At 39.7% G+C, this 27,205-nt stretch overlaps 1 protein-coding gene across 8 annotated transcripts in view; it reads right to left on the bottom strand.

The window, feature by feature from the left end:
- The window catches only part of grm8a (glutamate receptor, metabotropic 8a), a 255,278-nt gene that overhangs the window by 158,885 nt on the left and 69,188 nt on the right, over nt 1–27,205 (bottom strand). The window contains exon 1 of one of the 8 annotated variants that reach the window (XM_016664556.1): nt 16,283–16,377. The exons of 6 other annotated variants lie outside the window; for them this stretch is intronic. In XM_016664556.1, the coding sequence (XP_016520042.1) occupies nt 16,283–16,297 (15 nt within the window). In that variant the 5' untranslated portion in view covers nt 16,298–16,377. Of the gene's footprint in view, nt 1–10,179; nt 10,207–16,282; nt 16,378–27,205 lie in introns of those variants that run through there. One more of the 8 variants, XM_016664560.1, reaches the window with a different exon arrangement.

The raw sequence follows: 27,205 nt of genomic DNA, 5'->3' as shown, positions 1-27,205 counted from the left end.
TGATGAATGGAGGATTTACTTCGTTCTTTGTTTCTTTCGCTTTTCAAATTAATATTGTTTAAATACCAAGGTTTCTTTTATGATTTTTTTTATTTTTTATTTTTTTTGGGGGGGGGACAATTCTAGACTTTTCCAAGATTGGGAAAAGTCTAGAATCCCTTGGGGTTTCCGCCCATGCTTGAGACAGTAAGATTTTGTGCCATATTGTTGTTATTTGGTTGGTAAATTTCTACAAAAAAAATAGTATGTATGGACACAAAATGTGCACACAGTCACATCTCTAACCATTTGGCTACTCAATCAACAAAAAGTCTAAATCAAAAGCACTTTACTCTTCAGGGACTGTAACTCTGTTCCTAAACAACTGCACACTCCTCTCGGTGAACTCGGGAGTTCATGTATAGGACATGTGAGCATTGTTATTAGCTTCTTCTGTCAGGGGAACACAATTGGAAACTTTCATAAAGTCCAGGATGGGCATGTATAATTCATGGAGGATTGGGATAAACAAATCAAAAGGCATGCAGGCAGACAGAAACAACTGAGGAAACAAATTGTGTGCATTTGGCTCTGCACTGCATGCGCCTTCGTAGGAGTGACTTAATGTCTGTCTCTGCTATTTTTTTCTCTCTTTTTTTTGTCTCCCCACTCTGTGTACATTTAAATATGTGAATATCCATTTCAAAGAGGACTGAATGCACTCCTGGAAGAATATGAGGCTGTTTTTTTATTTTATTTATTTTTTTGTCTGTTTACAACAGCTACAAGAAAGAAACCACATGACCTGGGCAAACCTGATACTTTGATCTTTTGTTATTTCTCGCCTCAATTTGAAAACAGACCACCACAGACAGAGACGCACTCATCTATACACGGCACAGTCATCTTATTGTTATTTCCCCCAAAATATTACTTTGAATAGAGAAGGAAAATCTAGAGCTGTAAAAGAAAGAGAGCAGGGCACAAATGAAGTAACATCCAGTGTTGTCTGCTGCAGGCTCAGACCAAATTCTATCCACATTCACACCAAGAAAAAAACGTCCTGGTAGACATTCCTATAACGCTGCATCTAATGGTCATTCAGAAACACACACACACGGTGTGAATAAGTACAAAAACCCAGTCGGAGTGAGCATATTTAACTTAATGCCTGCACCGACAAGGTTTTTCAAAGCAAGTGCAACTGGAGGTGGGAAATTAATGGCTCGGTTCCCCCACATGGCTGTGGAAGAAGATTATTCCTTCAATCCCCTTAATTCCATTTGCTCTAATGAATATGTGTGAGAGCATGTGAGAGGGGGAGAGAGGAAATCACAAGTGTATCCAAGAAAATGGAGCAGGCTGATGTGTTTTAATTAACACTTTCTCACTCTCTCATGCTTATCAGCGGGGTGATGCATTGTTTTGTGTCTCGATACGCAATTGTCTGTAATCGTGTCATTGTGCGATTCTTAATCAGCGCTCAATGACGTTCCAGATTCGTCTCAGTGGAGCCGGAGGGGTTGAGGGGGGATAACGGTGTCAGACGGTCAAGTCTGTCAATTAGATGCACACTGAAAACTAGAACAATTATTGGATTAGCTGCTGATCTGTGTTGTCATTTGAAAATATATCAAAATGGGTTGCGAGATAAAGTCCAAAGAATGGGACACTGGTGCAAAGCAAAAGCCTTTGAAGCTACGGGAGATCAATAATGACAAAAGACCATATCACAATGTTTAAAGTTTCCCTTCCTTTTACCGATGCCTTCACACAATGAGATTGTTTTCGGTTCTTTGTAAGCTCTCTGTAAATTAGGGCTGAAGTGGAATCATGCAAATGAACATTTATTACCAAAACCTTATTAGGAAAGCAGACTTTGATATCTAATTATTCAGATTCATGTAATTGACGTTAGGCAAACTGCAAAGGGTGAAATTTTACACCAAAGAGGAAAAACAAAGCAATTCCCCGCGAGATTCTCTGTATTTGAAAAAGACACAGATTTCAAAATCATGACCGACTCGTGTTTTTTCACTTGTGTATTTAAAAATAACTAAAAAGAAACAATAAAAATATGTAGTTATAGTAGTTAAAAGTATATTTTCTGAGATGGTTCAACAGCATTTCTGATGATTTGAAAGATTTCTAAAAAAAAAAAAATAAATAATTGAAATATTTTAATATCACAATACAGTGATGAGTTTTAGATCAATCAAGCCAATTTCATTTTGTATTTATTTACACGTTGCGATACTCGGTATGCTGAAATTTCACTATTCGTAAAGATCCATAACGCTGTGCATTACAGTCATGTAAAAAGACAAATCAGTTTGTTGGTAAGCCCAAGAAATGAGCCAAAAAAAAATAAAAAAATAAAAAGATTTCATGTAGTGTGGTTTTTATGGAAAACATCCAGTCTTCTAGGTATAAATTAATCACAGTAAAAACATGAAGTAGACTTCCCTCATCCATAAAAATGGAAATCTATTCCCCCTTAAGCAAAGGAGTAGACTATGTTTTCTGTCAATAAAAAAAATCAATACACACACATACAACCAACTTATTTTGTAAAAAAAAATAAACAAAAAAAACATGTATATATGTTACTTCTAATAACTTGCAAAACTAGTCATGTTTTGTTGAACCATCAGTGGGAACACCTTTGGAGCAAAACCAACATCCTTTAATCCAAGAAATCTTGCCAAAATAGACATTTACTTCTTATGCCGTTTATTCCTTAATGGTCCTGGCAGTGGTGGGGAACAGGTTCATCCCTCAGAATAGATCAGTCTGGACTGCACATTCGAACCGAGCTGATAAATAAAAAGCAGAAGTTGTACCTTCAGAGGAGGAAAAAAAAAATCTAGGTCTGTGGCTTTTTTGTTCGTATCTCAAAGACATTTATCTCATGAACCCTGCTGAATAGTTAATAACTGGAAACTCCGTGAGCCATCTCTGCTGCTGCTGCTGCTTTCAGTCCTTATATTCTCATAAAACAGATATTTTGAAGTATGACTGTTCTCGTACGGCGAACAGAGAGGCCCGACAATGACCTAAACTGGCCCTCGTGTGTGTCTGGCGGTAATGGAGCTGTCAAGGGCCAGAGACTGAGCATTAGGTTGATAGATGGCAGTGGAGTGATGCTAATTAACCCTGATGCTTTACACGTACACATTGCCTCTGTATCTCAGACATACAGTGGGGTGCAGGAACACGTGTCGTTTCCGAGCAGTTACACCGAAACGCTCGCTTTGAGTCAGGTGCGCCAATTGCTGAACGTGAACACGTGGGATTTCCTCGTTTTAAATGCGCTTTAAATGTGAATTAATAAAAAACAAACAAAACAAAAAAAAGAAAACACGCAAATGCGCATGCTTTCCAGGTGTTACTAAAAAATGACCATAAAACGTTTCCCCCATGCTGCGCAAGGAATGATAAATCGGGAAAACTTAGCTGCATTTACTGCAGGCGCACCACACTGCGAAATTGATCCGAGTCGGTTTGAGGAATTGTTTGCTTGCTCAAAATTTGACTCAGCCCTTTAATAGCCAGCGCGAGTTTCCATTTAATGAGACGAGGACTGGCACTGAGGAATGTTATCTAGCTAATTTACCCGACAGAAGATGGCTGTGGCTGAGATTCCACTGTCGGTTCCCCCCACTGTCTGTGCCCGAGTCCATCTGTCTCTATTTTTGTTTTTTGTTTTTTTTCCCTCACAATTTGTCCCTTTGCCTTTGTGTGGCACAAATTATTAGCAGATTCCCCTCGTCCCCCCAACCCCGCCGGGCTTCTGGAGTCTTTGAGGGTCTTGGTGCGGTGGGCATGAAATGCAAAACAACATAACCCGAAAACAGGGAAGTAAGTAAATACTAAAAAAAAAAAGAAAATCACATCTTGGCTGAGACTAGACAGAGAAAAACCCTTACAAGATCCCAGACAAACACCACTTCTTCTTCCCATTTATGTCCTATTCCGATAGTTTTGACTTCAATATCTCATTTATTTTTTTTTTTACTTTGTGTTAAAAAAAAATGCCTTGCACATCTTCTTGCAGGGTTTGTCCACTAAAGTGCTTTTAGTGATATAGAAGAGAGTTGGTTTTATACAAAGTCGATGACCAGAACAGGCTGATTTTCATCCCGACCGATCGACGGGATTGTAAATCCAGTACACAAATGTCTTATTTTGCCAGTTTGTGCACCATTTAGGCATAAACTTTGTGTGTTCATCATTACAGGAGGCATGAGACTCAAAGTTGCAGACTGTTGCTATACCCGAGTGGCTTGCTTGTCATCTCACTCCTTCTCAATTTCATACTTTTGCAGTTTCAGTTGTTTTTCCCCACCCAACTATTTTCAAGCATGAAAAGTAGCAATCTGCCACAGGGAGTCGATTTGTTCCTGCCTCGGGTACATTTTGTCAAATGGGTGAAGGGGGTAAAATTTTACCTCAGCCAGTGTGCCAAGTACAGGAAATAAATAAAGAAAAAGAGAAATGAGAGTAAAGTGAGCATAAATAAAATCAATGGTGAAAGTAGAATAAAATTAAAGTAAATAACCATAGTTAAACGTCCCAAATTAGCTGCAGCTGAATGTTAAATGCTTCAAGGTCTGTGTACCTCTGATTTGGAGAACATTTAATATTTAGGAGATTAAAAAATCCTCTTGTTTTGAATGCAGGAACTAATAATTTGCATTTTTTTTTCTTTTTTTTTTGTTTTATTTTCATTTACTTAATCCAAAAGAGACGTAATTACTGTTCTACTCATGGCTATCAAATACCAAAACACCTTTTGAGCATATTTTTGGCAGAGTAAAACTTTTCAATAGGAAACAACTTAATTTAATCACGTTAGAGGAGAAACGAGGCGTTGATTGGACGAGCCGCGAAGGCATCGACAAATCTGCATGCAGAGAAAGAATGAGAAGAGGTGAGGAGAAACAACGGTTTAAAAACTTTTGAGGGAAAAAAAAAACAAAAAAAAAACAAGAGAAAAGACAGCAGAGGTGAACAGCAATCATCTCGTCAAAGCAAACTGCAAAAGAAAGCGACAGGGGTTCGGGGGGTAACAATCATCGGAACAGATGCGTGAGAACTAATGAGGGGATGTTTAGCAAAAGCATAAAGACAAAAGAGGAGGCATGAGAGAAAAGGGAAGAGAAGGGGACTGATGAGAAAAAGAAAGAAAAAGCCTATGGGAGGAAACATCCAACAGAGAAAGGCAAAGTGAGAAAGAGATGAAAGATGAAGAAACTGAAGGAGAGGAAACGGAGATAATTGGTGCAACACAAACAGAGGATTTGGTAAAGTGACAAGTCCCAGGAAAAACAGATGGAAGTAAAAAGTGAATGAAATTAAACAAGGGACTTGTTTAAGTCTGCTAAAAGGTTGAGACGAAAAGAACCGACGCCGATGGAAGATGAAAAAAGGAAATAGAAAAGCGACCATTGTGCGGCATAAATGAACAAAAGGGAGACTGATTTCAGCAAAGGCAAAAAAAAAACAAAGGTTTTCAAAGGGGGGAAACTACAAAAAAAAAAAAAAAGGCAGAACAAAAGAATAAGACATGGAGTACATTTTAAAATTCATCCAAAATGTCCATGCGTTCCTGGTGGCATTTCTCTTTTCATGTTTTCAGGAAAAAAAAAAAAAAGGGGGAAAAAAAAAAACAGCGCTGCCATGTTTCATCTTGATGGTGTAATTTGTGAACGGCGTCATGTACGCTCGGATGTGTTAAAGTGCAGAGAGCTTAAGACGCAGATAATGAACTGAATCGATGGTTGTCTAAGGTCTCTTAGCTAGTTTTTATCTCACAGACTTATGTATAAGCGAGCGAGTGAATTAATGGCCCAGCGAGCCATTAATTCCCAGGAGCTCTTCAGTGGCAGACTGTAGCAGAGAAGGTCTGATGGTGATAATGCTTCACCACCGAAGCCATGGGACTCGCCCAGCAAGACCGCTTTACACCCCGTCTGCTTTGCCTCTGAAAACTGACTTCAAATGTTAGCAGCCCATTAAATAGCCATTATCAGCTGTGCTCAATCCTTAAAGGATGCCTCAAAATGGCTTATGTAGCACCTAGGAGTAGGAGTAAGTAAAGAAGGCGCCCGTTTGTGTCTTTGACATCAAAATGACGTTGGAAGACGCAGGTCAAACTTGAAAGAGGGAATTGTTTCGAATAATTGTTTCACTGTCCTATAGGGACTATTTAATGTTTCCATTTCACTTCAGGTCCCTTTTTTTGTAACTTAAAGAAGTAAAGGAAACCGCGATTCACTATTATATTATTATAATGTTTGAATATATTTGATCAACCGTGTTAAAAATTCAAAAACTGAAACAATGGCTGCCTCAATTTTCGTTTGTGAAAGTCAAAATAAGACCAAGATTGCCTAAGTGAAGACAAATAACTTTTTTTTTAATTAAAGAATTGATGCATTATGGGGAAAAATGTGAAAAGATACATGAAAACAATGTCTGACCACATTTTGTGGAAATATGAGATAAAATTTCACAACATGCATCCAGGGTTGAGTAATGCCAGTCCTGTGCAACCAAGCAGAAGTTCAACATAAAGTAAATATCTAAAAAAAAATAATAATAATAATAATCCATCATAATTTGATCTACATTCAAACATGGCGGTGATGGAGAGATGGTCTGGTGATGTTTTGTTCCACTTTACTATAACTTATGAATCTATTATTTATTATTTTCCTTAGCATAGGTTAAAGAAAAACTTTACATTTATAATAAAAAAACAAAACACAACGTGACAATTTAAGTGGTTGATTAACGCAGTGCTACATTTACGGAATAAACACGGACAATGTCGACGTGGAAAATTGATCAATTAGGATTTAAAGTTTATTTTTCAATGTTACACCTTTGATTGGTGCTTGTAGCATTTGATTTGTAAACTGTGATAAAACTGTAGTCAGCTGCCAGTTAGGCCCCAAGACTGTTCCCTCCTCCCCCCCACACACACACACATTTGCAGGTAATCACAGATAAATTGTAAAACCAATAATTAGTCTAATGTGGCTTTTGTGTGAAACTTGCAAGTGGACTCTGCAATTTGACGGCACGAGGGTTACCTCTAATTGAGGAGGAGGAGGATGACTTGCTGTAATCACCTTGGAGACAAGATGAAAGGCTTGGATTACAAGCTATTGGAAAGGAGGTATTGACTAATTACAGATCCACTTCAGGATAGCTTAATCCAACCCCGATGTCCATCCAAATATTTGACAATTTGTAAGGCACTCGTTCTCGAATAGCAATGCAATCAAGTTGTTTAAATGCCCCTTTTAGAGCTGCACAACATTCATGGATGCATGACAGGAGAGACGGGGGGGAATCTAATGGCGAGGAAAAAAATGTAAGATGCAACACCAACCCACTGAATCAGTTCATTTAAATTTCCAAGAGGAACTTGCAACACAAAGATTTACAGATCTGGAAATGCATCTCTGCCTGCTGCTGCTGCAGATGCTGGGGAGGAGACAAAGTCAGAGGGTTCACTGGAAAATGCAACACCTTACAAACTTTTACAGAGGGTTTAGGTCTGAGTTTGTCAGGGAGTGGAGAAATATGACGCAAAAAAGGACAGGAGGCAGGCAGCTGAGGCTAAAGCCTTTAATATAACTATTGATAAATCATTATTTTTCCTTCTCTCACTATCGTACACACTCACTTTTCACAGCACTGTATCTAACTCACTGAAATCAACACCGACTGGCACACACAGAACAAATGCCCATCTGTTACCACCCAACTCTGAATGCCCTGAATACAAATCTAGTAATTATACACAAGGGCTGCACAAGAAATTCAAAAACACACAAACCAGCTGCCTACTCAGGGAAATAAATAAAAAAATTAAAAACCATCCTATTGTTCCAAATCATTGAACACCTTTTAGTAGCATATAAAACTAGGAGTGTGTCCTCCTGTTGTTTAAACCTTTCTGACCCGAACGTGTGCAAATGAAGCAGCCCAAATAATCTAAATGACTAAGAGTCTCTCCAAGTCTGCTGGCAGAGAGGCAGTGTTGTCTCTAGGCATTGCTGGACATCTGTGTGCTGCCCTTGGGCGGCGGTGGGTCCAGCATGGAGGTGTCACTTTGGGTTGAGGGTGTGGCGTCTACCACCAGAGGGACAGGATTTGGCTGTATACTGGGGGTAGGAGTGGCAAGGGGGTTTACTGGGGTAAGGTTGTGAGGGTCTTGGTGGGACGAAATGGGGCCTGGGAGCTTTGGATTGTGCCCTGATGGACTGTGGCGTTTTGGAGGCTGGGTGTGCCTGCAGGGGCATGTGTGTGGATATTACCACAGACACCCATGGAAACACTGGGAACTGGGATCAGGGGCCTTTACTGTGGTCCTCCTTTGCTCCCGTCCAGCACCTGAGCAAATTTGGCATGAACTAGAGGTGCTTATGGGCCGTTCGTCTTAATCTCCCAGGGGTTAGATCACAAGGTGGATGACCTTCGCTGCCCTTAGGTGCTATGAGTTTTAGGCCTTCCAGCCTCACTTGCATACACTTACAGGCAACCAGCTGACAAACATGCTCTCATACATCTACGAGCCACCACACAAATAGGATACCATTTTCAGATGTCCTTTCTGTGCAGCAAACCTGCCATGACACATGTAGGCAACCATCTTCTCTCTATGACATGCCTGAAATGCCAAAGACAGCCTGACACATCAAATTAGCTCCCAAACATACACCAAGGGAATATGACATGTACTGGATTCAGTCCTCCAAGCTGGTTTTTTCACAATGACCTAAATAAATTTGAGGGGAATTTAAATTTGTCTTTGCCAGTAGTGTACTAATCCACCCCCAAACATGTATCCAAACATGGTTAAGAGAACTTTCAGGAGATCTCACCAAACTAGAAAGGACAGGGCATCAAAATGACTTTGAAAGTGGTATGAAATGTCACTTTGGCTGGTCTGGGCATTTCTGAAACTACTGGCTTACTGCAAGTTGGTGTTGGATGAGAAAGGGACAGACTAGTTCAGAGTTATAGAATGGCAACAGTTCCTCACATAACCCGCTCAACAAGAATTATGGCCAAATAGCATCAGTAGTCAGACAGAATTTTCTTTGAACTGCTATTTTTTACTTTGTAGGCTACCATTTACTACCTGGGCTAATGGGTGCAAATCTGCAGCATACAGAGAAACGCTCTGCAAACACATGAATGTTCCAAACAGAGATGGTTGCAGCATTTTGCCTCTAGTTGTAGCATTTTGTGCTAGCATTTGTTTTGTGGATTGTAGATTTTTGGTTCCATTTTCTGTAACCACAGCATTTTTATTTTTGAAATTATTATTTTTTGTTTGTTTGTAGCGTTGATTTCTTGCATTTCATTTTTTGCGTTTGTATGTTTTGGAGTTTGCGTCATTGCAGCATCTTTTGTCCTTTGATGTGCATTTGCACCCGTTTCCTGGAGACTCGGAGAGATAGATTGTATTCTGATGTTTGAACACTTCAAACATAAGAAGTTTGAAGTATTCAAACTTCAAACTTCTTTATGTTTTAGATTTTCCTGTAGTTGCACAAAATCGCAGTCTGGTCCTGCAAGTTTTGCGCTTTCGCTCTCTTGGTGACGCAACGCGCCTGGAGCCGTAAATGTCTCCAGGTGCACGGCAAAAACAGCTAGGGAACTTTATTTTTTTTGTTTTGCTTTGTAAAAAACAGAGTAGTTGGTACGTACACAAAACCAGCAAACAAAACCTGCTGGACTTGGAGAGTTTTGATTCAAAGGATGTTTGATTTTTACTAAAGGTATTCCCTTGTATCAAACCCATTAGGCATGCATTTCCATTGCTGAACTCTAAAATGAGCCTCATACATCATGCAATACGCCAGCAGACCTGCGAGGAAAGCACTTACAATCTTCTTAATGAAAAACAACTTAGCAGCAAACGAGGGGCTACAATAGGAAGTCTTTGGATATCACTCGAGCATTCTGCTAGGGCAAGAAAAAAAAAAACAAAACAACAAAAAACGGTGTTTGATGCAAGTTGTTTGAAAAATCAAAAATGACAAACTTCACAGAAAGCGGGACGCAGTATACACTCACGTGCACCCATGCAAAACTCAATCATACTAAGCAATTGCTTTGATTAAAAGGGGTGTGTGTGTTTTCTTGAGTTACTGTGGGGGCAGCGGCACTCCTTACCTTGTTATGCATGCGTGACCTGTTTTGATTCGTCTCGGTTTGTAGGCTCCCGTCTGAGCTCAACCATTAGCCCAGCAGGTGGCTACTTCAGTCATGTTTTGTACATCACTTTGGAAACTTATAACAGGAAGAGTTAAAAAAAAAAAAAGTTTGCTAATTTGCCTGCTGCATCATATGTAGTTTTAAAACCAGAGCAATGCACAAGTGGACAAACTACAGCGCATCATAAATCATACTACTGTATAAGACGAAAAAATGTGTGTGTTAATATAGTTCCCTGCAAGCTTATTTCCCATCCCGTCTGCATCAGTTGCTTTAGTTACGTTTATTGTGCAGATAAAAGAAAAATCATTAAAAACAATTACCCCCACTCTTTTATTGAATAGCATTGTGCACTGGAAAGACTGAAATAAACGCTCTCACAATTTACAAAGCTGAATCGATGGCAAACGTGATTTCAATAAAACCTGTTAGTTTAAAGGTGACACTTTTTTCTTTTAAACATCAGTCCATGCCTAGAGATAAAAACAGACGCGAGTGCAGTGAAGTTGTAGTCGTACCAAAAAGCCATTTGTGATGATTTGAGATTTGTGAAATGATGCATAATCCTGTTAGACATGAGAAGACGGGCACACTGTGGTCATAGAGGGATGGACATAATCGGCAAAGACACTCAGCCAGGCGTTTGGAGATTAAACAACGAGGAATTGGTAGAAAAGGGCGACTGGTGAGCAAAGAAAAATTTCTCCCACACTGTTATTCAACTAGCACCATCCTGAGTGGTTGATAAAAGGCAGGATGGATTTATGTTTTTCATGTCTTTTTGACTGTACTGTATGAATTTTGCAACTGAAACTGGGAGATATCTGTTCGAGCAACTTTTTAAAATCGGTTCTGAACAATTGCAATCACTGCCATGCGAGTATAACGTAGACCAACCATCAGCTGCTAAAATCACTTTGTATCTTCCTAACACTGTTAATATAACACTCCACTCTCCTGGTCCGCGCCGCACCACAGCTTGAGTAAAGGTTTAAATTTTAAGACTGCACTGTCAAGACTGGCGCTTTAATTCAGTCGAGTTAACACGGAGGAGAACTGAAAATGGCGGCACCCATTTCCGCATTCAAACTCATTAAGCGTCGGCGTTCCAGCCAAGCGCACTAAGAAATTTGAAAATGTTTGAGCACCACACGCTGAAAACTGTTGCTCGCCGCTATAATCCCAGTTAGTAGGTGAGTTTCCTTCACATCTTGTGTTGTGCAGAGGCAGATGAGATGATCCCCCCCCAAGTGTTTGTTGTGACGCTGATTAAACCCACTCTAATTTGCAGAACCTAACAGCCTGTTGCCACAGCAGTCCTGGTGTCTTCACAGAGTAGGAGAAAAGCACAAATGCACTCTGACATTCTAACATTTGTCTCGAGATTCAAACAGCGGCACAGCAGATGGCGAGACTTTCTGCTCATCTATTTCTTGTGCTCCCAAGCATAACTAAGAGACCATTTGTGCGCACCCACCTACAGGTTAGCAGTGAAACAAGACAGTGGTAGTTCCAATAACTGTGCAACTAATATATAGAAGGTCATATCACTTTATTCAATTTTTCAATTTGAAATCCTCTAACTGATTGTATACCGTTATTAAAACACAAATCCCATTAAATTCAAGGTTCACACTAACAGCCCGCAGAAGAGAATCAGTTAAATCTTTAAATATTGAAAGAAATTTTTAATCTTCGGTCAGTGGCCATTTCCTCAAAAGGGTTTTCGGCAGAAAACAGAACCTCTAAAAGCTAGTTGTACCTAATGAAGTCAATAAATTTCAATTACGTACCTAAATATGGCTTATTTCTAGAAAACCTTTAAGCATCTGCTTTGCAGATATGAAGGCGTACGGGGGTTTTAGACAAATCCTGTGGTTTGAAAACAATTTAGTGAGAAGCAAGAGAAAATGGAGCTTTCCCCAGTTCACATACAGAGTAAGAGTGGGTGATTTTGTCCCTCCTTCAATTCATACTTTTGCAATTTCTTTTTTTCATATCCTAAATTTAAGGGATTTATTTTATTTTTCGCGTATTTTGACAATATAAGCTGGTTTTGTGCATGTCTGCTGTGCAGAAATGGGGCTAAACAGTTGCCATTTTTTAAACCAACTTTGGGTCGTTTTAATATCTCATTTCGGCGTGAAGCTCCCTAAATGTAAAACAGAGACAAAGTGAATAGAAAAAGGAGAGTTCAGCTAAATTTTTGTATTCATCTCCCTAATACATTAAAGTACTGAAATTCCAAAGCAATGTGATTAGCAATTCTTTAAATACAGAGAATTGAAAAGGTTTGTTTACAAGTGCAAAAGCAAAGCTGGTAGGGAAGAACTTTCAAAGCCTGGGTACAAAACGACGAAGGGCGAATTAACCCTTCACTGGAGCATAATGCGAAGCAGATAAAGTGTCCACTCATTGTGAGTAAAGTTAAAAGCAATTTTTTTTCTTAGAGGCAGAAAGAGAGTTTATATTGTTGATATGAAGGGAACTGACTTCACATGACTGTTTACATTTGAGTCCTTATTTTGAAGTAAGAAAAGACAAATTAAGTTGTAGCTCAGTTGCTGACGCTAAACCGAAGGGCTACTTTTGATTAAATATAGTCTCAAACAAATCAGACTTTTTACACGTTGAATCTATAACAGTGTTTTAATCTACTTGAGTTTCTTTGCTATAAATTCACTAACAAAAAGACAGGAAAAAAATAAATAAAAATGGAAAAAAAAGAATAGCCTTTAAAAATTAACCGGCCAGTGTGACGACCTTCAGCTTTCAGCCAATCAAATGACGCTCCTTTGATCACATGTCAGACAGTTAGCTTGTTAGCACAGCTATTTGAGTTGCCTAAATAAACTTATGTCGTCTAAAGTTTAGTGAGTTGCATTTATGTTTACCACCCTCCTCTCTTCTTGGTATGTTTTTGGGAAAAACATTTTAATGATATACACAGCAGCTGTTGTTTGCACTCAGAAAATATTTAGTAATGCTAATTTAATACGCACACCTTGGAAACAGCTGAAGCTCATTGGAAACGTTCAAGGACGAGGCTAAGGAGGGGGAATACGACGTTTGCACACTTTTGACCTTTGTTCACGTTCCACTTTCATAAAGGTACCCACCAACACGAATGATTCCTGCATCCCACCGGGCAGCGGTACAGGCGAGAGAGCTGGAGGACCGGCTCGTTATCTGCTCCATGTAGTCTCGAGGGAAGCGCCATCATTCTGTGTTTTGAGGGAGGAACACGCGCTGAGAGGAAGCGGTTTCCATTTCTGAACACCCCTCGTGTTTTCCATCCATTTTCTGCAACTGACATTTTCTCACAAAGTAGCTACGAAAATATTCATACACCATTAGTTTTTTTTGTAGTTTTTTTTTTGTTTTTTTTGTAGTTTGTCATGTTACAAGCGCAAATGTCATTGCATTTTACTGGGATTGTATGCGATTGACCGACACGAGATAATCGCAAAGCAGATGGAACGGTGGAGATTTTCGACATGGGCGTTTTCCCCACAGCAGCATTAGACATGGGAGGCGCACAAACACTGGATGAAAAAAAAAAATCGTCTGCTAGCTGCGTATTTGTTTCGGCGTTTTGTTGTTGTGATTGCGCAGCCGACGGAAAGCTTAAGAGCCCTGCTTGGTGCTGAGAATCGGGAAACGCATTTTACCTCACCAAAGAATTTAGTCCAAAACATTTTTTTGGAATAATCTCACCTGAATCACCCACTCAGCCGCTTGTCTGACTAATGCTCTCCTTCCCTCGCCTGCGACTTTGGATGGGGAATTTAGCCTTGCAGCTGTATTGTACGTCCCCTTTTATGAAATGACACATTGAACGGAGCTCCGCGGGACGCTCAGAGCCTGGGATATTGTTTTATAGCCTAGCCGTACTTTAAACTTCTCAACTTCATCCCTGACCTTCCTGCCGTACTTTATACCCACTTCATAGATATCAGGCACTACTTTTTAAAAATCACTTCTTGAATTGTGTTGCCCACTGAGCAAACGCATGTGACTCATTCGCCGCATTAGCATTCGCATTATTTCCTGGACTCGGACTGGGTGAATATTAACTCTAATAGGTTCCCTCTTTTTTTTTTCCCCCCCGCCTTGACCAGGTGTGTTTATGTGGAGGATGTATTTAAGTATGTGCAAGCATGTATGGAAGTCTGACAATATAATTATCTCATGTGGGCCGGCATGAATATTTAAGCAAACTTTGGAGGGGTGCGTGCGCACACGCATGCCCACGTGCTCGGTAGCATTAGAATGCAGCTAGTCGTTTGCCATTATGTTGTTAATGTGTCCGTCTGAGTAACAGGCAGCACTGTGCACACGGACGTAATGCACTAATGCAGTGCCAGCTAATGGAGAGAGCTACTGCTGAAATCACGCTGCCGACAGCATATTAATACGATAGGACGGGTGGATGGATGATTATAATACAACCGGTGGGAGTAAACTGGGGCGCGCGAGAGAGAAAGAAAGAACTGAGGAGAAACCAAGGCGAGCAACGCACGGGGCGTCGAATTGAAGTAAGAAGAATAAAAAGATCAATATGAATTGTTTATGTTAGAAAAAGAAAGCAAAAACTAAAGGTGCAGAGAGAGAGAGAAAGAGAGAGACGAAAGACCGTCTAAATGCTAAAATCTTAAACCCAAGCTTCACCATTTGACTGTGATCATATAACAGATGAAAGAACAGAAGTTTGGGGACCAGAATAAAACTAGCTGTGCGGGGAGTCACTCAGCCTTATTTATCAAGCAAACACTCAAAGCAATGTCAGAAGAAAACATAATATACTTGAATTTCCTCAATAAAACCACAGTTTCATCATTATGCACAGCTCATGCTTAGGAGCTGCGCGAGTGAGGAAAAGTTACTAAGAAAGAGATTTGTTTTTAATAACGTGAGCAAGTAAAGCTACTTAAAGTGATAAGCAAGCAAATAAATGTTTTTGAGGACTTTGGTTTTTTTTTTCCCTATCTTTGTCTTAACTTTAACATTTTACAAATATAAGCCTCTCCTTCATCAGCAGGTAGAACTATATAGGGTAAAAAATTAATAAGTTAATTTCTTTAACTGATAAAAATCGACTTTGCCACACAAAGTGATATTTTGAACATTTTACTTACAGTTAACGAAAACCCAAACTTCAGTTCCTCTGAACTTTTCAATACCAAACAAGATGAGTAAAAAGGATTTTTAATTATAGAAATGAAAAGTTCTACACTTCCATTGGGAAGACTGAGTTTTTTTTTTGTTTTTTTTTTTCATTGAACAGACACTGCAAGCAGGGCAGCAGGTCATGGCTGGCTGTCTGGACCTTCATAATAGAAAATTAAATGGAGGCAATATGTGTGGCAGAAAAAGAGGGACAACTGAGGATATTTGGAAATACAGTGAAGGTTTGAAGCAAAATGGCCTGTCTGCCACGGTACATATTTTCACATCCAATTCTGAAGCATTTAGGAAGTACTTCAGGCAGGTCAACTCCACCACTGTTGTTTCTACCTCTACAACTACATTTCACTTTAGTGTCTTCCTTGGTTTACTTTCTTTTTTGTTTCTCATTGACCCAAAATCGTTAAATGAAAAAGGAAAAAAACAACAACCAACTTTTCCTCTTTTTTTTTTTTTTTGCATGTTTGCATTGGATTTGGTCTCCTTTTCTTTCCATTTATAGATTTTTGTTCCTCCGCTCAGTTTTTTCGGCTTTCCACACTTCCTTCTCATTTGTCTCATCAGCCTCTAAATGTCATGTGGTTGCATAAGGTCAGCTCGTTTGTGCTGCAACCAACAAGTGTTCAATTAATCATCGCTGGCATTTTCGTTTGCTTTTACATGAATCCCCAGTTTTGCCAATGATGGACACGGTATCGTGCGGCTACGATTGAGCCGATACCCGGTTGGACTGTGCTCAGAAAACTTCGGCAAAGACAGCAAGCGGCTACGGGAGCTGGCGCGGCGTCAAATTAAAAGCGCTTTCAAAAAATATGCATTTCTACACAGGTTTCCCGTCTGGCTTTGAGCAACCACCGTGTCTGTGTCATCTCACCGAGCTCCTTTTCATCTCCTTCGCTCCCCGCCGTCTTTCCCGAACTCCACTTCTGCTTTCAGTTATTTACACCTCTGGCCAAACGCCGCTGGTTTGCTGTTCTGTCTCTCCTGAAATCTCAAAAAAAAAAAAAAAAAAAAAACAGGCGCCCTCTCTCAGCCTTTGATCACTTGACTTTAAAAGTTGGACAAACAAAACTGTGTCCTGCAGCAAAAGAAGAAAAAAAATAAAAAGAAAACGTAGCTGAACGGTGCAAACATTGGAAAAATACTGGCAGAGTATTTAGAAGCTAAGCTATTAATTCTAAAACTCACAGCAGTGTGGGGAAAAAGAAGTGTTTTGCCTCCTTATGTATTTATTATGTTTAGCTTTTCTGTCATGCTTCAATGTTTTTACATCACCCAACATATTTATATATCAAAACAATGATAACCAGAGTGATTCCAAATTGATGCCGATATCATTTCCCTAAAGGAGAAGAAAAAAAGTCCTAACCATCTTGGCCATTTGTGAAAAATTTATTACTCCTTAAAAAGCTAATATATTAGGGATGTTTAACTCAATTTCAATTTGGGCCACATCAAAAAATCTGAATGTGTTGAGAAAAACCCACTAAACTGTTAAGATATCAGTAAAGAGATGTTTGTCTCAGCATTCAATAAGTGTTTCTTAAAATTAAATAATATTGGACATCTTTTCACACTGACCAGACCAACCAGAATTTTGTGATTGTTTTATATATATATATATATTTTTTTTAGATTAAAATCATAGATTTTATGGTGCCAACTTAGAAACATTTGTAAGATATTTGTGCTAATGTATGATGTTAAACGTGGCTTTTTATTAATCGCCGCATCGATCACAGGCTATAGCTCGACATCGAGGAAGGCTTAGGAAGCAGTCACTTAAACTCAAAGTTTGAGGAAAATTTGAAGTAAAAAAAAAAAGGGGAAATAAATGTGGGAATCTGCAGATTTTGTGTGAATTTTGTGTGAACTTTGAGTTTTGCAGATTTGTTAAAAAACTGGAGGGTCTTAATGATGTTCCCCCCGGGCCTTGAGTTTGACACATGTGCAATATATGTCACACTTATTCCCTAAAACTGCCATCAGGCATTTGCAATAGCAGGGAAGCTTTTGCATTCATTCTCAGTCACGAACAGACCCAATAAGTCAAGTTCAAGATTTTGCACGATACTCAAACACCATCAAACTCCTCATCTATTTCCATAACAGACATCTTCTCTGTGTTATTCTCACCAATTCTCACCCGTTCCCCATGCTGCTTCACACATTCTGATCCCACAGAGGAAGTTGAGTTTCATTGCCTGCTGCGTTCAGAATTTCCCCCGACTTTCCGAGGAAGTTAGTTGGGGCTTGTGTTTTGTTAAACAGGCTTTTTTAACTCGAGAGCGGAGCGTAATGTGGTGGTACCGCTCCTCCTCAGTCAACCACACGTCTGCTTTCGCACTTATCTCGCCGGGCTTGATCAGCAGTCTGCCTTGAAGTGACACACAATCCGATGCTGAAGTAATTGCCTGGAGAAGCAGATTGCGACAACCTACATGCTTTAGCGGCGCCAGGATGTTCCGACTTCAGTTCTTTTATTTTATATTGCTTTTAAAACCAATGGTAACGGGCTTCTATTCCACTTATGTGGTAGGGTTTAGAGTAAAGTGTTTAACTGTTGGTGTTAGAAGATTCAGATATCTAACAAGTCCTATTTAAAAATTATATATATATATTTATTTGTATTGTGAGAAAACAGAGGAATTGTTATCCACCTGTTTAATTCATCACTTGATAATTAAGGATACCACAAATGAGTCTAATCCTTACACACAATGAAGAAGTGCTCTTTCCATTAAAACAGATTATAAGCTCCTAGCTAGAAAAGAGAATAATACTGTAAACTAATGAGTTGGATGGCCCAAATACAATCATGTTGACAAGTTCTCTGTGACTTTGCAGATGAAAACGATGAAACAATGTCCAAGTCGTTAATGCAGAGAAAAGCTAACTGGATGAAGACTAATAGTTGTGCCTCTTGAGGCGATACATATTCAATTTTAAAAGCAACAGCGTGTGGAATAATGTTTTTGACATTGATTGATTACAACTGTAAAAGCTTCAAAGCATTTTCCAAACTAACAGAGTTTAATAACAACTTTCGCATGTTTGCTTCGCAAGAAACGAAGCCTTGGTTTCCCGTCGAACCATTTCGTTTCTGCATTTTTTACGTATCGTTCAATATCGTACGTTTATTCATTACTGAGGGTAATTGAGCTTTGCTACGAGACTAGGTACCCCCAAAAAATTCAAGCTGGGACCGAGACGCCCTCTGACCATTTCTAGCATCTTCATGAGATTTCTGACGGGATCGGCGCAGGGCTCTGCATTCAACCATCAGCTGTGGTATCTCAGAGCTGCTGAGTTATTGATATTCTACCGTTTCAATATATGAAAGAGCAAGCCCGCTCACCACCTAAGGTTCTGCAACACTGCTTGTATATATTACACCTTCCACAAAACACTTCAAGGTAGGACTTAGTCTCTTTTTCACCATCTATGCTTTCTGAGAAAAAAAACAAAACATCCAAGGTGGAAAGAGACCTCAATGTTTATATTCCACTGCTGGATGTCTTGCCTTCAAGTGTGCAATGACGGAACAAATCACTAGACTTTAGTAGCCTCTCTCAGTATTTGAACACTGAAAACAAAACTGATGGGATTTCATACATCAAGGATACGTTTCACTGTAGAAATGCAAGATGCCGGTGATCGTATGCATCATGCTTTACGTCGACCTCGCAGAGTCCCGCTACGCTGCCGACTTGGTGAGTTTGACTGACGCTTTAAAGGTCTAACAGGGCTGAAAGAGGGGCATATATTTGACAGTCATAATGAGAGAGGTCAGCACAGTTATTAGTTATTAATGAATGGCCACAGGCTGCTTGTCTTCACCGCCAAATGAACACGCTTATCGAAGAGGCAGAAGACAAAGAATCCCGGAGAACGTTACATTCGTCACCAAGCCAATTGTTCCATTTCGTGAGAGTCCACATCTAAAATTATTCAACCTTCAGTGAAAAGTAGCTGCATTACCAAAATGCACAAACAAGCATGTTATAAACAAAACAATTTAAGAGCTAAATGCTTCTAGTATCTACCGGAGTCTTATTGTTCAAGTCCTTCAGATGAGCATCTTTAGTTCTTCCAGTAGAATCCAGCAGGAATCAACCCTCACGGGGAATTGCCTTCTGGTTCATTCGTGTTTTTTGTTTTTTTTTGTTTTGTTTTTTAATCATTCTATAAATAGAGTTTAAGTTAAATTACCATGATAGCCATGCAAATGTTATTTTAAAACTTCGTCTCAAACAAAGCTTTGGTGGACTTTGGAGGAAATTACATCAAAGCTTCAGGTTCCTCACAGACGGCATGACATATTTTCATATTCATACTTTTGCCCACACTTGATTCAATTCTTCCAGCTCTTCACACACTGCAGGCTTTCAGCACGAGAGCTGTGGTGTTCTTTTCCACGTCCGCTTCAGTCTTCTCTTCCAGACGCAACTCTGACAGGAAAGATCCTCTTTTGACTAATCACTTATGACAGCAGAACCCTAAAACCTCCGACTTATGCATTTTGCTGCAAGCAAAGTGGAGCTGATTTTTCTTGTGTTTTGGGGGCGAGTAGTGCCATTCATATTTAGTCTGCTGCCATCAAGACTTGTTGCACGTCCGTAATATCTGCCTCTTTGGAAATCTGACGGCAGCCATTGACAGCTTTATCCATCAACCATGTTCAAACACAGTAGCTTAGCCACTGTTGCTCTTTTAACTTTGCACAAGCAAACCATTTCTCCAACACCGCCCATAGAAACATTTACTGCCATCTTCTCGTATTCTTTTCTGTAGTTTTAGTCTGACTTCCAAACACATGGGATTGCACGATTTCAAGACTGTAGGCAAAACTAAACTGGTATTGGATGGCTGAACAATTTCTAATTTTACCTGCACCTGCACACCTACTTCGGATTAAAATTGAAATAATGGCATATGCAATATGTATTGCACATCTAGAACCGATAACGCCTCAATACTTAGAGAAACTACTGCCTGTAATGTTTTTTTTCCTTCAGTCAACATCCACAATATTTCACTCAACACCAAGAAAGTCAAAGAAGAACAATACTCAGCTCTTAAAGTGCATTAAAGGGCCGATCGTCTTTCCCTTCTCTGTTCTCATCTTGCCGCGGGACTGATGACTTTGTATTTTCTGTTATTTTTGGCTTGCTGTCTCAATCCATCTGTCAATCACTTTGCGAAGGGGCACGGTAATATGACTTCAGCTGTAAAACAAAGTACTTTCTGACAGACAGTTTAGTCTGCCGCCCTGTCTGTCTGTGTGAGCACGACTAAAACACGAGATCATTCTAGGATCTCCCCAAACAGCTTGTCGTATTTTAGGATAATCGAGATACTTTCAGTCCATGTGACGGATAAAAGAAATTCTCCCCTGGAACATTGTTTATCACATAATTTAATCATCTGCGGTCCAATCTGCAGTATTAACTTAGAGAAAGCAGCTGCTTAACTGAGCACACAGGCAACCAAATGGCATCCTCAGGAAATAAACTGGCCAGGTTGGCAATGATTAGGTGCTGCGAGGCGGCGGGTCATGTGCCGCGAAAGCCCCGCGAGCAGTCAGTCGTCTAAATGGATGAGCAGCTTTATTACACGAGTACTATCAAACTTTATCAAGTGCTCTCTTTCAATTTATTTCCAGAAGGAATTGTCTCTGAAGCCGTAACACGGTGAATGAGAATGCCGTCGGTCCTGCCAGTTTGTGAGATTATTAGCAGAGAGAGAGAAAAATTGATTCGCCAACAAGCTAACAATCGCATCTTGAGACGAGGTTGGGTTTTTTTTTGTTTTGTTTTTTTTGAAATATCATCCATCTCCACGCGTCAATTCTGCCACTCCACCAACAACTCGCCGCCTCTGCCAATATCTTCCTCCTAAAGACTGTCCAGACCATCAGCTCATTGAAAGAGACATCCCACTTTATCCTGTGACACAGCAATTTCCCTGTGGTGTGTTAATAAAAACACCCAAATAGAAGGGAAGACATGCATGACTGTGACCTTTTCAGAATGACAAGACTGGAAGAAAATGGCTGTTCCCTATTGGCATTTAAATCCTCCACTTTCCTCCCATCTGACGATTTCATTATAGTTTCATTTGACTCCCAACCTTGTTAATTATTCAAAGTGTCTATTTAGCTAAAAAAGGAGCAGTTGCTCAAGCCGTGCAAGAACGTATGGCAGGGAAAAAATTGAATGTTTGATAGAACACAACCGAAGCTTTAATGTGGCTCCATTTCACTTTTCCATGATCAAGCGGTGGCTAGAGAGAGGCTGATGAAATTGCCCCGACTGCAAAAATCGCGTGGCTTTTCTTTTGTATTCTGTTCCTCCTGCCGGATGCATCAATAGATCAAAGAAAAGGCATCGCTTTTTTATTTTTTCCCCACCCCGCATGTTTGTGTGGCTGTGCTCAAGTCTGATGGCTTTGAAGATCCCTCTTTGCAGCCTGCTGCATCCACACACACCCACTAGGCTCAGTGGTTTTTAGAAGTTTTACATACACTTTGACCAAATCCCTCGTATTAATGGAACTTTTTTTTAAAATTTCCTGACATTAATCCCTTTCAGCGTTTCCCATCTTAGTTCAGAGTGAGGGATTTCCTACTTCGTCTTAAGTGTGTAAGAGGTCTACATATTTTTTTTTTGTGTCTGTGTGTTTGACGGTATTACATTTAAATTGCTCAACTTGGTTCAAACATTCAAGGTTTTGTATAATTTAAAGCCTATTCTTTATGAGCATATTGGTGAAACTGATTACCTTTGTAGTTTTTCATTGGTTAAATTAAAAGGTAACTGAACATCACATCTGCAACCTGACGTTCAGTCCATCCAAAAAGGTTGTTGCACCTTTGATTCAGTGGAGATTACAGAAAATTCATATTGGTTTTGCTTTGGCCTTTACCTGTTGTGACAATAAGCTTCATGTGCTTGATTTACATTTTAACCAAACATAATTTTGCCACTTCCTTACCAATCTGAACTGGTTTCAACATATTTTTTTGGCTGAGAAATGGTCCTAAACCCAAACATAGCAATGCTCTCTTTGACTAGCTAACAACTAGTCAGAGCTATTTAAACATCACCAGTAGCTATATCCAAATCCAATCATCATCCAAAAATACATACCATGACTTTTGTGCCAGAAGATTAATCTTATTAATTAGCATTCCAATATAAAGTCAACTGGCTACGTTAGAAAAGCAGCTAAAATTCCCATACATACATACATACATACATACATACACTGCTGTATGTTTAATAATACTTTAGAATCACTTAACATCTCTCATACTGCTGCACACATGTCAAGAAATGCCAGTGCCACAACTTTAAAGCACTAAATGTCATATATGCAGGTGCCACTGCAACAGAATATATGCAAATGTTTCCAAAATGGTGCAGCAGTGAACCAAATTTCATCCTAAGCTATGCATTAGCTCTGTCTGCATGAAGATTCACTCACTTCAGCATGCTACATGCTAAATGCCCTTTAACAGAAGGACCACCCAACACATTTCTGACCACTTACACTTTATTATCCAGATAATTAAGCATTGGGTGAGGCTTGGGGACAAGCTTTGGTATCATAGCAAAAGGCAAGGACAATATTCTGACAAAGTATAGAGGTGAGTTTTACAACAATACATATGCACAATGCAATATTACACAATCTTAATTTCACATTTACATTCATGTAATTTTCTTTTTTAGCGAATACTTAGTACCTTTTCAGAGAACCCTGGCTGGAAAAGCTAATTGATCCCTTTGAGAATAAAAATCTCCCTCACACTGTACTTCAATAGAGTTTCTCACCTTCCCATCTTCTGCCTCGCCAACTACATTTCAGCAGCACACAAATATTTGCATGACATTGTTTTTTTATATTCCTCACACCTCCAGTGCATTCCCACTGTCTTCTCTTCCCAGCCTCAAACTTTAGTGCTGTTTTCTCTATTCTAATTATATACCGCTGTCTCCTTGGGTTCTTTGATCACTTTGTCCGTTTCATCTCGTCGAGTTTCATTCTCACTTTGATTCTCTCTTTATGTTTCTCCCCCTTTCGTTATCCATCATCTTCACATAGAAACTCTCCATTACCGGCAATGCCAACATCTCGAGTGATTCCTCACTTCGTTTCTTTAAGTACGAGAGGGGGGCAAAAAAAAGAAGAAAAAAGACGTCTGACAGACACGTGCGAACGTTTTAATCGCAAACTGACGTGGTGAAGTGTTACTTTATTTCAAATGAAGACATGGGGCTGGCGATGACGATGAGAAAAAAGAATGGGTAAGCTCTAGCAACTAGAAGATAAAAAAAGGGAGGGAGATGGAGGTTTATAATTTATTTCCTCAGCATGTCATTACATAAATATGGGTGTCAGAGACGAGAGATGCTCCTGGCTTTAGCGCAGTTGGTCAAGTTCTCTCTGAGCATTCACACGCACAAGGACACACCCATACGCGTGCGCACCGTCGCACCGAAAGGCATCAACAAAGAGTCTAGCACACACTTCGCACTCGCATTTCCTTGGCAGGGGAATCAACCATTACAGTGACTGTCGGTTATTACGCCTTATTCCCCCAGTGATGGATGTAACACTTTGTGGCGCGGCAAAATGTGTTTTGGAAATGTGTTTGGAATTGCTTTGTGGCAGTGCTGAATGCTTTTGGAATGAGATCATAACAGGCTGAGAGCCACTGTAATACGATTGAGGAGCATGTGGCAGGGCACCGCTTTGGCGTGAGTGGTGTCTGCGTCTGTGTGTGTGTGTGCGTGCACAGGCTTCTTCAGGTACATTCAGGTGTGTGTTATGGTGGAGCTGTGATCGTATGTACATGCTTATTAGTGTAGGTCATGGAGAAAGTGCATTGGTACAAGTATTTATAAGTGACACTGGCAATTCGGCGTCGGCTTGCCAGACCTGACGATTGCTATTCCTGCAAAGTTAGAGCGCGATATGGTTTGTCTCCTCCATTATGCTGCTCTGGAACCGTGCATCTAAGCAATAAAACGAGAGAGAGAGAGAAAAAAAAAGTTCTCATGCATTTATGGAAGTTGTGATTTAGAGCTTCAACTGTTAGAAAGATGCAGCTACGATAAAGTAAATGGCCAGTTTGTTTGCGGCATCTGTGGCCGTCCTTTTTAGTCAGGGACTGAAACAGACCGCTAGCGTTTTCTAAGAAGGAAAGAAGAAGGGAATCAGCTTCACACTGTCGATGGCTTCCAAGCACATCTGACTTGCAGCCACGTAATTGAAGGCAACCTGAAAATAGTCTCGCTGCAGTAACGTCATCTCTTAGATTGAAAAACAGAAAAAGCAACCACTTCCTTTATTTGTTTGATAATAAGTTGAATTTTGCCACTCGGCTTTGCAGAATTTTATTATATTGAGTTACCACAGAGTGTTGATTCATATTTTGGTTTCCTAATCAACTTTCATTAATTTGCAATCAAATGCCAAATTAGATATTGTACTTTTACATACCTACAGTTTGTGTAAATTAGGAATGAGGCAAATCAGCAACATGAGGCACGTGTGGAATCAAACAAATTATCCGGTATTAATGTAGATTATTTTATTGTTCCTACAATTTCTCATACTAGACTTTAAAATTGAGCTATAAACATTTTTGAACAAGCAATATTTTTTTTTTCATGATCAGCATTTAAAATTATTTTGTTCACAGCCCAAAAGACTTCATTCAACCCCTTTCATAGGAAAATTGTGTATTAGTGTATGTTATGCGATTAATTATTTAACACCACTCATTATTTATTCATCTTGTAATTTACTCTCAAGTCTGTGTTGTATGAGGAGATAATATGTGTGATGATATCTACAGTCTGAGCAAGAATTGAGAAATTTAAAACATCTGTTAATGTAGCAAATCAGGCTGCTGAGCATTTCCCTTTTCCCTTTCTTTAATAGGAAAGAAAAAAGACTGAAGCAAATAGATGTGCTGTAATACTTTAACTCAGTTTTCCTTCAGTTTCTTTTTTTTTTTTTTTTTTACAATATTGGTGTTTACTGCACAATAAATTGACAAGATATAGGGTAGAGAGAAAAACAGGAAGACATGCAGCAAATAACCTGAGAGCAGAAGCTGAACCAACAACAAATGCGTTGAGGGCTACAGCCCCTGCACCAACCGAGCCACGCAGCGCCCGTCCTATTTTAGTTTGAGTCATTGCAGGTGACCACAAGCATTAGGCGTACACATGTAAGATACACTCGCATACAAGACACCGCTTGCATTTTTACAAACGCAGCTGCCAGGAAGGAGGCGAGGCCTCAGTCATCACTGCAGAAACCCCACAGCCCCAGGCCATCCAGGATAAATCAATGCACCTCAGTCTCATTGATCCGAGATGTGGATGCCAGCCATGCATACATTAAGCAGGTGTGATCCGCTGCTGTGTAATCCAACTTCTCTTGATTTGAAACTTTACACTTCGGAAAGCTCCCGTAGTCGAGTTTCCAAACTTTCGCTCAAACTAAATTAGCATTCCGAAGAAATCCAGAAGGAAAGAAAAAAAAATAAATAAAGGCGGCACCTTGATTATATCGCCTCAAAGCAACCGTAGCAGTAACTGTTGCAGAATGAAGTAAGACAGAGATTTAAGTAGCCAACAAATAATTAATGGCGAATGATAGCTGAAAGAGAGGATCTTCCGTGTCTTATAGCAGCCAATCCCATATGGGGTCTGCTGGCAAACAGTACAAATGTTCTACCAAAACCTTGTTTGAAATTAATATTGAATTAGCCATATTTAATTCAGTCTGGCTTTTAATATTGCATTACAAAGAAAAGGAAGAAGGAGAAGGAAAAAAAAGTCAATCCAAGACACACTTATCATGAAAGAGCCATGGAGGAAGTGTTAGAGGACTCGAGCATCTCTAATGTTGGCCAACATCAATCGATTCATTAAATGTAGAGCCGGGGACACAGGAGGCATGACCTTAAAATTAATTCACCACACACATCTTAAAGTAGGGCTCAAAGTTTCGGATCAATCTGAATATACAGATGACCTCCTGAATGAGCTGAAACTCAAGACGCTGCAATTTTAGATCACTTCTCTTGGCACTTGGCAGGACAGATTGTTGGGAAAAGTCTCTTGCAGCATCTATATGACAGGCATTGTTGCTCATATGAAAGCAAAAACAAAAAAAACAACAGTGGAACAAATGTATACACACAGTACATCACCAGGTCACACAAACTTGACGTCTGCTAAGAGATGCCCTTGGGTGAGCAAGATTTCAGCCAGACTACAGCATTCCACATGTCAAATAGACAAATGCATCTGTGATGGTGTGCGTCCCCCCACCCCCCCTCCCTGAAGATAACATCTTCTGGCAGAAGAACTCAAATGTCCTCTTGAAAGCAAAGGAAATGCATTTCAGTAAAGAGCATCAATGACGTTTGTGTACAAAGATTCATACAAACTGTTAAGATCTTAATAGTCAGATCACATATTGTATTTGAATGCTTTCTTGGGAATTTATCTCGTCAACCATAGCTGTTGAATAACAGATCAAGCTCAGTCCAATGGTATTAAGAGCATCTTAAAATATCAATTTTCTACTTTTGCCACATATTCTAAATTGGATTTGGGTCTGGACTTTGACTAGGACGTTCTAACGCAAACAGACTTCGACTGCAACTCTGCCTACTTGCTGGAAGTTGAACCTCTACCCAGGTCTCAAGTCTTTTGCAGCTTCTAATAGTCTCTCATCTCTGACCAGTTTCCCTGCCCCTGCTAAAGCA

The sequence above is a fragment of the Poecilia formosa genome, unplaced genomic scaffold (genome assembly GCF_000485575.1).
Source record: "Poecilia formosa unplaced genomic scaffold, Poecilia_formosa-5.1.2 Scaffold9, whole genome shotgun sequence".
Taxonomy (NCBI): Eukaryota; Metazoa; Chordata; class Actinopteri; order Cyprinodontiformes; family Poeciliidae; genus Poecilia; species Poecilia formosa.
Note: the sequence above shows the minus strand (reverse complement) of the source record. Positions and strands in the feature narration are given on the sequence as shown.